This window comes from Athene cunicularia, assembly GCF_003259725.1.
Source record: "Athene cunicularia isolate RWA chromosome 12 unlocalized genomic scaffold, athCun1 chr12_part1, whole genome shotgun sequence".
Lineage (NCBI taxonomy): Eukaryota > Metazoa > Chordata > Aves > Strigiformes > Strigidae > Athene > Athene cunicularia.
Genome location: NW_020799116.1, coordinates 5,618,215 through 5,630,909, shown reverse-complemented (window position 1 = coordinate 5,630,909; position 12,695 = coordinate 5,618,215). Strand labels below are relative to the sequence as shown.

General features: G+C 44.1%; 1 protein-coding gene across 2 annotated transcripts in view; it reads right to left on the bottom strand.

Moving 5' to 3' along the window:
* SYNPR (synaptoporin) overlaps positions 1-12,695 on the bottom strand; it is a 110,533-nt gene that overhangs the window by 19,341 nt on the left and 78,497 nt on the right. For both annotated transcript variants that reach the window (XM_026857244.1, XM_026857246.1), the window contains exon 2: positions 10,961-11,085. In XM_026857244.1, the coding sequence (XP_026713045.1) occupies positions 10,961-11,085 (125 nt within the window). The remainder of the gene's footprint in view (positions 1-10,960; positions 11,086-12,695) is intronic.

Genomic DNA, 12,695 nt, shown 5'->3' with positions numbered 1-12,695 from the left:
CTCACCAGGAAAACTGTAGCAACCTATGTTCTCTTCTGGTTCATGTCCAGTCAAATTAATGGAAAATATTAACCCCCATTTTCAATTTCTTGACTTGTCAGGTTCCCAGCCCTCACTGCAGGTAACTGTTGTGCCAACATTTGGCCAGTACTATTTTCCTACAGTACCATTTGTAACAGCACAAGCTGCCAGCCACAGTTCCATCTCAACACACCACACTGCGTGTGCCACGCTAGGAGAGGTGGTAATTCCCCCCATGCAAGCAGCTCGGAGCAGGCACATCGCAATGCTTCCCAGAGCATCACAACATGCATGTCCTCTGCTCCACCCTTCTCCACATCTCTTCTCCTGTTAACACAACAAGTCAGAGACCCTCCAAACTGCTCAGGTTTCCAGGATGGGAAGCTACAAAACCCTCCAAGGATGGAGTCTAAAGACCCCAGAATAAGGACAACCCTAGCGGTGGTGGGGAGAGGGCACCATTGCCATGTCCGCAGTTGGGGCCCCTCGTGCAGGACCCAGTCCCATTGATTGCCTTCACAAAGCTCTTGGAAAACAGCCTGTGCAACAGCTTCATCACACTGAGGAAGAAATGTCCCGGATGCGTGCCAGCCATAGCAATGAACCTCCCCAGACTGTGCACGTAGCAGTAATGCAAACCCTAGTACTCCATCGTAGCACCAAAAAAAGAAATAAAACGGCTCATTATAGAACACACACCGCCGGGAGCGCTCAGAAAGCTGAGTGGGTGATCCCAACCCCACTTCCAAGCCTACATCCAGACCCAGATTTATCTCCGGAGATATTTTCACAGCTCTTCTCAGAAACACATGCTTTTCCTTGCTGCGTAAGCAGAGCACAGCACTCAAAGACATGCTCCACCAGTCTCTACAAACCCAAATACCTTCTCAGATTGGGCATGTACATTCCTTGTGGCACAGACTGGCAGCATTGCTCTCTGGTTCCCCTTCACTGAGCTATTTTCTTGGGGTGAGCTGCTTCCTGGGCACTGGAAAGCTTAGCTACTATCTCTGAAGGAAGGTAACTCTTTATTGTCTTAAAAAAGTCATAGTGTCCATGGAACAACACAAATTAGGAGGCCTGGAAATGCCACAGGCATGTATTTGCCTTGTCACACAGACAACTGTCCAATGCTACCTGGTCCCACCATGAGATCCTGACTGATCCATGGCTCTGGTGTCCCTCCTGCTGCCCTCTCCTCTGGAGAGACACGGGAATCAGCTTCCAAGCTATCAAGCCTCTGTCAGAGCAGAACAAAAACATCTATTTGAAGAACAATCTACAAAGATCTAAACATCTAGAGATACATCATAAGCAATAAAAAGCATAGGCCTAAAACCCAGTCACTGAATCTAATAAGACCATTTTTGGAAAGTGAGTATAACAAATCCTCATTTTCATGGAGCAATGTGGGACCGCTGAGCCCCCCTTCCTGCACCCCAACACATTCTGCTGCTGCTCACACTCCGTCATGGCATTCAGACACCTCCAACTCACCTTGCTTTCTGCAATCAAATAGGCCACGAACTGCAAATAAAATCAGTTCAAATTCTTGGGCATCACCTGATGTTCACACGAAACTATCTGAAAGCATAAACCCTTTGCCCTGTTAGAAGCAGCGTCCACATACAGTTTAATCTAGGTTTATAAGCCCTGAAACCAGCAGTTTCACCTCCAGGACCAGCTGAGTTAAATGAAACACCAGTTACAGAAGATGCAGCAACTTTCATTCTTTCGTATTGTATTTACATTAACTTTGCATTTTAACTATAATGGCCCCAAGTATATTGTCCTAAGGCACTTAATCAAATTAAGTCCTCTGTAGAGTTTTACGGCCTGACTCCAATAAAACTTCCAGTTAAAATATTTTCATTTGAAGTACACATCAAATCCTTTTCTCAGGGAGCCTGTGGGCTCGATCACAGACTGAGCAGCACACGGGGCAGGAGCCAAGGCAGACTTGCTGACAGACCTGTGGACAAACTGCCAGCACCTTCACACCAAATAACCCATGAAGTGTTGTTTCTGAGAATCCAGGCGGGACAGGGAGAGGCACCTCACTGAGTGGGGCTCTGCTGGGTGGGGTTGGACACCCACCCTCTCCAGAGTCTATTAAATAAGAAATATTGCATTTAACTCATTGGTAAATCAATTCATGTAGAAGCCAGGTGCAGGAGGAGACTGAAGACATCCCAGTTATCCAGTTCCCCGTGGCCCTGGGGAAACCTTCAGGGCTGCAGCAGAGAGAATGCACATTTGGGAGCAGAGGAAAGGGGAAGGACGTGCGTTTGATTGTCCCTTAGCTGGGTCGCCACACTTCATCTGGGGTATGGGATCAAATGCTAAACAAAGCAAAGCCAAAGGGTTTCTGCTGTGGTTGCTTTGGTACTGGCAGCATGAAAATGTGCAGAAAGAAATTTGTAAGGGAAGTTGTAAAAAGCCCTACTTTTAGAAAAAGCCTTTGTGGCAGGCACAGATAAAACACCATCGCTGCACAATACCGCAGAGACTATTCATGAATATATATTAAAAGTTCAAATTGTGAAAAAGCTGCATATATTAACAAATCCAAAAGTGACTTCCACTTTAACAACAAATTCTAGCTAAAGTATTAATGAAAAATTTTTCTGGCAGCAAAACAGCGTTAAGCATAAAATACAGCCTTTATGAAGCGAAATAAGCCAGTCTGGATCAATACCATCTAAAGTAATCAAGAATCCAATTACTCTGAGTGCCAAAAGAATAGTTTCTAGAAACGAACAAAGATTTAAGAGGCAGTGTTCTCCCTCCTCCATAGGAGACACCATCTCTTCAGAAAGTTGCTACCACTTTCCTTCCTCATTTACTTCCCAGCCAGCTGTGTGCCCATGAACTCTGTCATGCAATGTTTGTGCATGGATTATGTGTAAGAGAAGACAACAGCTGACCAGTCTGAAGAGTTGCAAAGCAAGACAAGCCTCCTCTGTGGTCCTTGTTCAGTCCTCAAGGATGTGTTTGCTTCAAGTTTTATGGGATTAAAAACTACAAAGTAGAAGCTGGAGGATAGCGGCAACTAAGACATCCTCAACATCTGGAAAAATCTTGTCTGCCCTGTGACAAACCCACTGGCTGGAGTAATCCACCTCTCCCTGGTTGTGCAAGGGACCAGGGACTTTAGTTTTACACATACTGGCAGCCAGACCTCCTTCTCTGACCTACTCAAGCAGCATATTGTGCAGAGCCCAACACAGCAACAGCACGAATGAGCAAAGACTTTGCCACTTATGCAGCCACCCTTGGGCCGTGGCTTCTTGGCTGTGTACAAAATAGTTTGGCACAGAAGCTAAGCCATTCAGATCAGCTAGCAAATTGTGGGGGCAGGGGATGGCCTCTGCCTTCATACAGTGCATCGGTTCTGCTAAGGACCACGTGCAGAGGGTCAGCCTCAAAGAGGAGGTGAAGATGTGGCTGTATCATATTTCTAGTGGTTTCCTATAGATCTCATGCAGGAACAAAGCATCAAGTGACTGGAAGCATCTTCCAGCCCCTGACTGCACTTATCCACAGTTCAAACAAAAGTGCGAACTGGCAGTAAAAACCATTCTTTAGCCAAGCTGTCAACCTTGAAGGTGTCTACAAAGTGGGTTTTGAAGGTTGTAACTGGGGGCAGGAAGAGGCACTCAAAACTAGAAGAGTCACAGAATCATCCTTATTGTTGTCTGTTTTAATCAGACCAGCAACGATTTCAAACTCCCCGACGACAGGAATTAAACTGTACGTTGTGCTCACTGACGGCCGCTTCTGCAGACCAGGGCTGTCCAAGTACAAAAGCACAGACATTTCCTCCCATTCTACTCTCCTCTTGGTCTGAAAACAGTGTTCCCAGAGCCAGTGTGGTCACTGAAGACTCATGGACACTGGAAAACACTGATTTGCAGATTGTTAATTACTTCAGTAGTCTGTAGTCATGCACAATATAAATCAAATCATGTTTCCAATAATAACTGGAGCTGATTACAAAAATGTTAAATATTCTTTCCTATTAAAAGCTATGTTCGTGCAAAGCTGGAAAGAAATATATTTATTCTGCAGACCCTGATCACCTTTTCCCTAGCCCAGGAGAGAATGTAGGAGCTAATGGCTCTAAACCAATGGCTCATTGATGAGAGTTCTCAGCTTGGCTACGAGGGCTCCATGTTCAGGTTGCTCACGGACTTGCTTCAGTACAGAGACTTGACCAAGGCCTTAACCTCCAGGGAAGACATGTGCTGGGGCCATATTTTAAATAGTTCAGAAAGTGCTTGTGTTCATGTCACTGTGGAATAAAATCTTTTTACTGGATTTCCATTAAAAAAAAAAACTTTAAAAAAAATGGAGCTGCAATTTTCTGGACAGCCCTATAAATTACCAGAATGTACAAATCAACTAAAAAAAACTCCAAAATGTCTGTATTTCCTAGTTAAAAATACATCTTACTGCTTCAGCCTGCTTTGCATCATTAGGTCACACTGAATATGAAAAGAGTTTTGTGAAGGTGTCATAATTTGAGATATCTGTATCTTGAAGAATTTTATTTGCTGAATTTTTCTCTGCAGGATGCAACGTTAGGCTCCTCACTTGCATTATTTCCAGTTTCCACTAACAGTAGTTAAAACCTAGAACTCCTCGTTAGGCAAATCTATTCAGCAAGAGGCCAAAGTTAGGTATAAAAAGCACTGATGAGATCAGGGTTTGAAACTGTTATGGAAGAAGATAATTAATGCCACGACCAAACCCTTGGTGCCCATCCGAAAGAGCCAGTTTATGTAACTGAGGGTACTGACGAAAGTCTCCAGCTTTGCTGATGCATTATTGAACACCTTTCCTTGTCAGTTCAGATGTTAACCCCAGATCTGCAGTGCTCTAGCACTGGGGTGGTCACAGTTTACCAAGAAAAAGGACTAGATTGATGCAGGTTTCATGGTCCAACCCATTGCAGAGCCAGAAGGGACCACTGTGACCACGCAGCTTGTGCTCTTCACCACTGACCTTCACCCGCCTATCCCTGCAACTCCTGCTTGTGCAAACACACAGCTATTCCAAAGGCACCAAGTTTTGATCTAAGAAGTGCCAGGATAGAGACTGCTCTCTTCATTAAGCTGGAACAGGTCACTCAGAGTTTAACCAGTGCCTCTCACCTTCCCGGAAGCTCTGACAAATCCGCCTGGGAACTAGGGCATCTACATTCTGGCACAGAGCACACCTGAAGCTCCTGCAACTTCTGTTGGCTGCCTTCTGCTTCCGTCTACCCACAGAACTGCTACGAGGCCACGATTTGCTTTTGCAGAAGGGGGAAAATCTTCTGTGCAACGAACACAGGGATTTTAACTGACTCGATGACTTTATTCCTTCCTATCTCCCATCCTCAACTGGTATGGCAGGCCAAGACAGCTGGCAGGGGAGCCTGCCATAGTTGCTGAAAGTCGGCATAGCAGCCAATTACTTAGTTTAAAGACTTCCTATTTATCAGCAGCTCCTGGACTCCCAGACATAATAGACATTTATAATCTTTTGGCCAAAATGTTTTCTACTGAATTCTGAAGCAAGATTTACTACAAATGGATAATAAAAAAGAAGGCTAGCACACTCTGGCACGGAAATGTGCTAATATTAACGGAGGTTTTTTCCAAAGAAAGACAGTTGCAAAGCATAAAGAGTTAGCTACTTTCTCCTTAATTATCATCTGTAGCTTCTAAGTAGGCAATTTAGATCTGGCTGTCATATTTCAAATGAAAGACTAGCCTACCCATCGCATGCAGACGAAGCGGACGCTTTAAAGGGGGCTCAATCGAAATGTCTTTATTCAAATGAGGTGCTTAGAGAGTGAATTAAAAGCTCCCATAAAATACAATTTCCTTCCCCTTCAGAAGTAAGGATTAGTTCAAGAGACAGTTTTACTATCACACTGGAAAGATACTAATAGTTGATTTAAAATAAAATGGAAAACAGCATTTGTTTTGCTCACTGCTCTGATACAAAGATGTGCACAGCCATATTCTTCCATCAGGAGCCCACATCACCGGGAACTTTCTATTCTGCCCCACTAGTAACTATGGCTCATCCTCCTAACACCTATGCACGTACTTACCTTAACCATTGGCTTAGGTGAGACTGTTTTTAAAATATAATCACAGAATCCTCTGGGCCAATATTTTCCAAGTAGCTTGTGGGATGAATGTCGTAGGAAAAGGCAAGATACACTCCAAATGAATTCCCATGCAGCATTTAACTTGGGAATACCCTCCATATGTAGGCTGGGCTAAAGCACCTCCAAAAGCTAAAGGCTAAAAGATTTTAGTTTGGGATCTGTCTCAAGACTTACCGGATCGTATTGGAACGCTGCCCCCTCGCCATCGCACTGCAGCCCAGTGCAGCCCAACCTCTCCACTCCAGTTCTCACCCTGCCACAGGTCCTGTGCAGCATCACCCTGCAGCCAGGGTCTGAGCAAGGCATTCCTCCCTCCGTCCAGAGAGGATTTGCCAGTGAGATAACCACAAAGCAGCAGGTGATGATATTATCATCTCTGGCTGGCAGTGTGCTGCCTGCCTGCACAGCATTGTGAGAGCGCTTCTGCTACGCAAAGTTTCATTTAAATCAGTAGCTGAAGAAGCCCAAACATTTCAGTGCAACTCTGCCAATTACAAGAAAAACACTGTTTCTGACATGAACATTAAGTAGCAAAAAATCTTCAGTACAGACTTGATAAGTCTGAAAAGTGAGCTGGCAACCAAACCAATTTGCTTTTACAAGGATTGTTAAAAAGCACCTTAAAACAACAAATACCAGCAACAAAGATGTGCACAGTAGGTATACTAGTCAACCACTTGCTATCAAAGTTAAAAACAATGAATAGCAAAGTACATGATAAAAATGTTGCTGGGATCAGAAGAAAATAATAAAAATAAACAAATAGGACCTTCACCAGGACCCTTATTGCAGAAAAAGATATTGCCTCAGGGCACTTGGATGAGTGACAAATCCAATCTGAAAGGGTGATGGACTGTGAAAGTAACAAATAATTCCAAGATGCTGATTTTTTTTCCCCCCACTTGAATCATGGGGTGAGGGTCCAGCTGATGAACAACCTGATGCGTGCCAAATTTGCAATAGATACTGTACCAAGCACATATCCTAATGCTGAGAAAAACTGCTAGCGTGGGGCCAGAGAAAATTTTTCCGTATTTGAACTTGTAAAACTTTTGAAATGCATGCACAGGTATCCAGAAGAAAGACTGATTTGTGTTTTAAAGCATGAAGAGGTAAAGAAATCCTTTGTGATAAAACTAGAATCAGACAGAAGAAATGAGAGAAAACTTCGGGTGACTATTTGAAATGGCCTTAGGAATATCAGCTTGGACATGGAGGAGTCTGTGAGGATACCCAGAAAAGTGTGGCAGAGCTCCAGGAGGCACTGCTGGGGGGTATTAGGGTTTGGACTACAGGTTTCTTTGCATATTACAGCGTGACTACAGGGTCATGGATGTGGGTTGCAGGAAGCTTAAATGAATTGTAGTTGCAGATAGAAAAGCATCCACCTCCCCTTCTATTCCAGGAGAGACGGTGGAGCCAGATTCAGGTTTAAGTACTCAGCAGCGATGCTGGAGAGACTTCTCTGTGGTTAGCGCACCACAGTAGCATGAACCCTGGCACAGGGTACCCCTACAACAGGGAATGTCTCTGCCTCTGCACGCTCCTGCCACACAACAGCCCCGCGGAGGTACCCACCACGCGGGCTTTTCTCTGAAGGGATTGCTTCTCCCAGCTATGCATAAGCATCACTTCAGATCACTAGAGGAGACCATTAGAGAGTAATTAATGTACTTATCTGTACTTCCTCATGTTTCCACTTTCAAAGGGCAAATGAATCCAGGTCCAGAATTAAACTGGAAAGAGAATGTGATTCTGGCAGAAATAAGTAGCAACCACCTTACGCAGGGGGTTTCCTTGGTGCTCCGCAAGTCCCTGTTCCCAGAGTTATAGCGGCAATAATATGATGCAGGAGCCAAGCACAACTATCATCTTACTATAATTTTAAACTAATATTACTTCTTGATTTTTTAACTCTACCCATCAAAACTCCCTGTTTGCTGGAACTAATAATTTCTCTTGAATTCATTTACATTGTTTGCCGGAGACTCTTACAACTTTTAGGTTGAAGTTGAAAAAAAGAGGGTCTGGAGACAGCCCTTGGTTTGCAGAAGCATCTGGAGCTACCTGCTGGGGCATGCAATGCTTCTTCGGTACATTCAGGACAGGCCTGGGGCTACATGAATCACTGGTTTGAAGCCAGCTTGGCAGTTAGTATGTTGTAATCACACATCCCCCAACCCCATCAGCACTGGTTTTGCCCTCCTGCATCCTCCCTTTCTTTTTCTAAGGCGATGGACCCCAGAAGCATATGGTTACAAGTGATATGCCTCCCCTTTCAGTCTGGAAAACTCCCTTCCCCTGTCTGATCTTGCTTTAATGGGAACACTTTCAGGCTCCTTCAATCTCGTTTCCAAAGCATCCAAGTCTCCTTGCTTTGCCAAGCTGTCCTGTTGAGGCTTAAAATTTTGTTTACTTGCTTAAAGCTCTTGACACTTAGTCATCTACTAGCCAAGGTCTAGCAGTTCGACTTCTAGAAATGAAAAGCTCGAGCTCACAGTAACAGGAATGAACGCAGGCAGTACCACAGCTTTCTTCAAGTCATGCTGGAAGGCACAGCTCAAAAAGCAGCGCACAGGTATTCAGCTGCTTCAGTGTCACTGCTGACAGCCACAACAGCACCGCGGTGTCAGCAGCATCTCTCCTTCCACCTACACCTCCCCCAGCTGTCAGCCAATAATCAGAACACTGAAGGCATTTGAAAGGAAACTGCCATGTGAACATGGACTCGTTCGGCCCTGGATGCGAGAGAGCTGGTGGCAAATTCACCCTACCTACACAAAGCCTACATGCCCATGCAGGCAGAGGAGCTTCAGGATCACAGTCTTGATGAGGGGGCTTGAATTTAAAATGTGTCTGCTTTGTCCAAGGGTATCAACTGCTCTAATGTGAGATGTTACCTTTCCTAATTAACCTCACTCTTTTTAGAGCATCCCCTCTCCACTCTGTGGAAGAAGCACGGGAGAAACACAGAAAGAGCAAATTCCAGAGGAAGTCAAAGGAATTTTAAGGTAAAACAGTAAAGTGACACCAAGTTCCACAGGTAGCACCGGGCCAGATTTTCCAGCCACACATCTGCTACCCCACGTAGTCTGTGCATCTTTGCACACTTTTTGCATGTGCCTCAGGTTTGCATGCAAAGTTCCAAATGGCACAAAACCCGAGTATATTCATGCTGCTCCCCAAAATACCAGCTGGTTACGTGTCATTTCCCTTCTCACCTGAAAATTACAGGTACGTTTACACCATGTGGTCATCCACCCCACTGTACACACCACACACCCCGCCACAGCTGGGAGCCACGCGGACAGTTCACAGACCAGCCACAGCCTCAGCTGGATCCCTTCTGCAAACAGACTCAGTTTTGCATCATCTTTCCAACATGATGGAATGCTACAATTATCCAGCAATTATTTCCAGTTTTCTAATAAGCAAGACTGCTGGAAACTGCAGATCCAGCCACTTCCTTCTTAGAAGCAATGGTCGACCAGGAGATACTTGCTGGCGACTTCATTTTATTAACTTTTTACATAAAGTACTATTTTATAATCACGCAAACTAAAAGCACTTTACTGTAGGGTGTATTCTGTAATGAATGCTGGAGAAGTGACCTATTTGGAAGTGAATCACATTACAAATTCACATAACTCAATTTTCAGGATCTCTCTCATGCATACTAAGCAGAAATGAAAGAAAAAGCAGACAAATTCAAGACAAAAAAATAAACATTTGTAATACCAGGAAATGTGCCTCTTTAGACTAATAAATGTGTGTCAAGGAAGAACAACAGTTCAAGGAATCAAATTCAGTTTCCAATATTTGGAAGTTGCCGTATTTGAGAATATGTCAAAGAAGTAGATGATATTACATCTGGTCTGTGCATAGCAATCATAAGCAAACCAGTATGTGATTTCCCAAGGAAGCAAAATAATTTTAGAGTCACAGTGTACTAGACTTGAGATTGGATTATGTTTTCTTTTCTTAATCATCTCAATTCCTTAAAGAAATCACTTATACAGAAGTGAAAGGTTTTTAGAGTGGACTTGACATCTTTAAAAACAGAAGACTCTAGCTATTCTTTTGAAGCAGGATCCTAAACGATGTGAACATTTTATATATATATATATATATATATATATATATTTAACCTCACTACAGCTTTCAGACACACTTAAACAACATGAAATCTGTTTTCCTAAGTCACTAGGTTCCAAGCTTTAAAGTATGCAGGCACCAAGAGATGCATGACAGGCAATTAGTAGAATTGTAGAATTTCCAAAAGCATTTCAAAATTATGGTTCAAACTTCTGTCTATTGCTTTCCCTTCCTCATGGAGTAGCTCTTCCAGACTCTTGCTACTCCAGTGGTTGGAAATCCTCCATCGTTCCCTGCCTAGTTAACAGCTACACAACAGTTAATGGATACTTTATCCCCATTTTCTTCTTGGGCCAATGGGTTTTTGCTCTTCCTGCCTGTTTTTTCCACTGCCTGAGCTGTCCTGGCCTTTATGGGGCTCTGTATGCTCACAACTGCTCTCTTCTTCGCTGAGCTCCCATTTCCCAGCAGTTCCCCCAGCCCCATCCACACCAGGTCTAGATAAAGCCATTCCACCTGCACACCCAGAGCCTAAACAACACTGTGAGGAGAATTCAGGAGCCCCCTTAATCAAAAGCTGCTATAAGTGATGGGAAACCCCATTGGAAGTGGGCTTTGCACCAGCCCCCAAATGCCTGCCTCCCTGCAAACAAACCGCCACGAACCAAACCGGGTTACCTGAAGGGGTAGGCAAAGGCTATGTCAATGTTGAGGTCACTCTCTGACTTGTTTGCACAGTCCACACTGAGGCGCAGTCCTCCAGAGTACCCACCGCATGTTGCAAATGCAAAGATTGCAAAAAGCTGTCAAAAACAAACAACATTTTTATTTTATTTCGTTTCAACAACCACCACAAGCAGATCCATGCAGCAGCTCTCGCCGCAGCACCGGCCCCCTCGGGTCAGGTTATCCATCACTCCGTGCATTCAAAGCATTGCCATACGTTACTCCTGAACCCTTCCCAAAAGCAAATGGAGAGAAACACAAAACGTGAAGCTCTAGTGCCACACGTAGACAGAAACATCACCGTTTGTCTGTGGCAGGCATCTCAGCCATCCCCTCCTGTCTTGAACCCCATTTGGGATTCACAACCCAAACAGCTATTTAAACCATCCCACTGATGGGCAAGCTTGGACAAGAGAGAAGGATGAACATTGACTGAGCATGAGTCAGTCTTAACCCAGATAAAACACAGGCAGAAGTATTTATATTATAAGAAGCAACCAGGAGTAGTAAGAGTAGACCAAGACAGTTCATGTGGCCACCATCCCATTACATGGCAAAACACAGAATCATGCTGCCCCTCTTCCATTTCATGTATGTCTTGGAAAACACACCATTTTTTATTATTTTTCCCAAATTACTATCATAGCCCAAGATGGATATAGAGGTGCAGTGAACTGACACCCAGCAAAATGGAAAAAATAAATCAAGACTTAGGATAAGCTCAGGCAAACTAGACAGGAACAATGAGCTTGGGTGGTTCTGAGGCAAACCCGTATCACATCTTAATGCTTCAGGAGAAGGTGAACAAGGGAGTTCACAGGCCAGAAGCACATCAGCATTTATATTCCTATCAAGGGTTCAAACAGAGGAATTGGAAGCAGGCAGATGTCTTAAAGCATCACTGTTTTCCTTGGAAGACACTGAGCAGAAGTGGGGACAGTTTATTTATGCAGTTGTAATTTAATTTAAAGGACAGGACAATTTAATTTGTTAATTGTAGCACTATAGCTCTGAAGTAACTCCATCAGCTTTAATAGAGTTAAACTGAGATCTACAGTAGGGCAGGTATGGGAAACAAGCAAACACCTGATCCCAGTTACAGTTAAGCAAGCTAAAAGTCAGCAACCCAGAGGAAACAAACAGTGTGCACATCTGGAGAAGAAAACATCCTTGGACACTGAAAAATTATACAGCAAGCAGATGGAATGGCAAAATAAAGGACTGAATGATTCGGTAAGCAATATGGAAATGTAATAAACAGAAAAAAATATACCTATCTATCCTTGCTGTGCAAGGCTCTGCAAAACACACCATTACTCTTGGCTCTCCCAATCCACAGTACAAGCAAAGCCAGGCGCTGCAGCAGCCTCCTTGGACTTCAGCTTTGCATGTGCATCTTTTCCCCAGACACTGCCAGGTTACAGGGGTGACTCCTGGGCCCTGGGGTAGGGAGACTCTCCTCGGCTGCAAAGTGATGTGCCAAGCACAATGGAGCACAGAGTAACAGGAGAATAATGGATGTTCCCACCTGGTTACTTAATTCCAGTGTGACCAGGGCAGATCACCAAGGACAGATTTGCAAAGGTGCCCAATGATAAGGAAAGTTGATAAAAAAAACTTTGACTGACTCAACTCTTCCCTTGAGCTCACTAGAAAAAGAAAAGCTGAACTTTACTGTGAATTGATG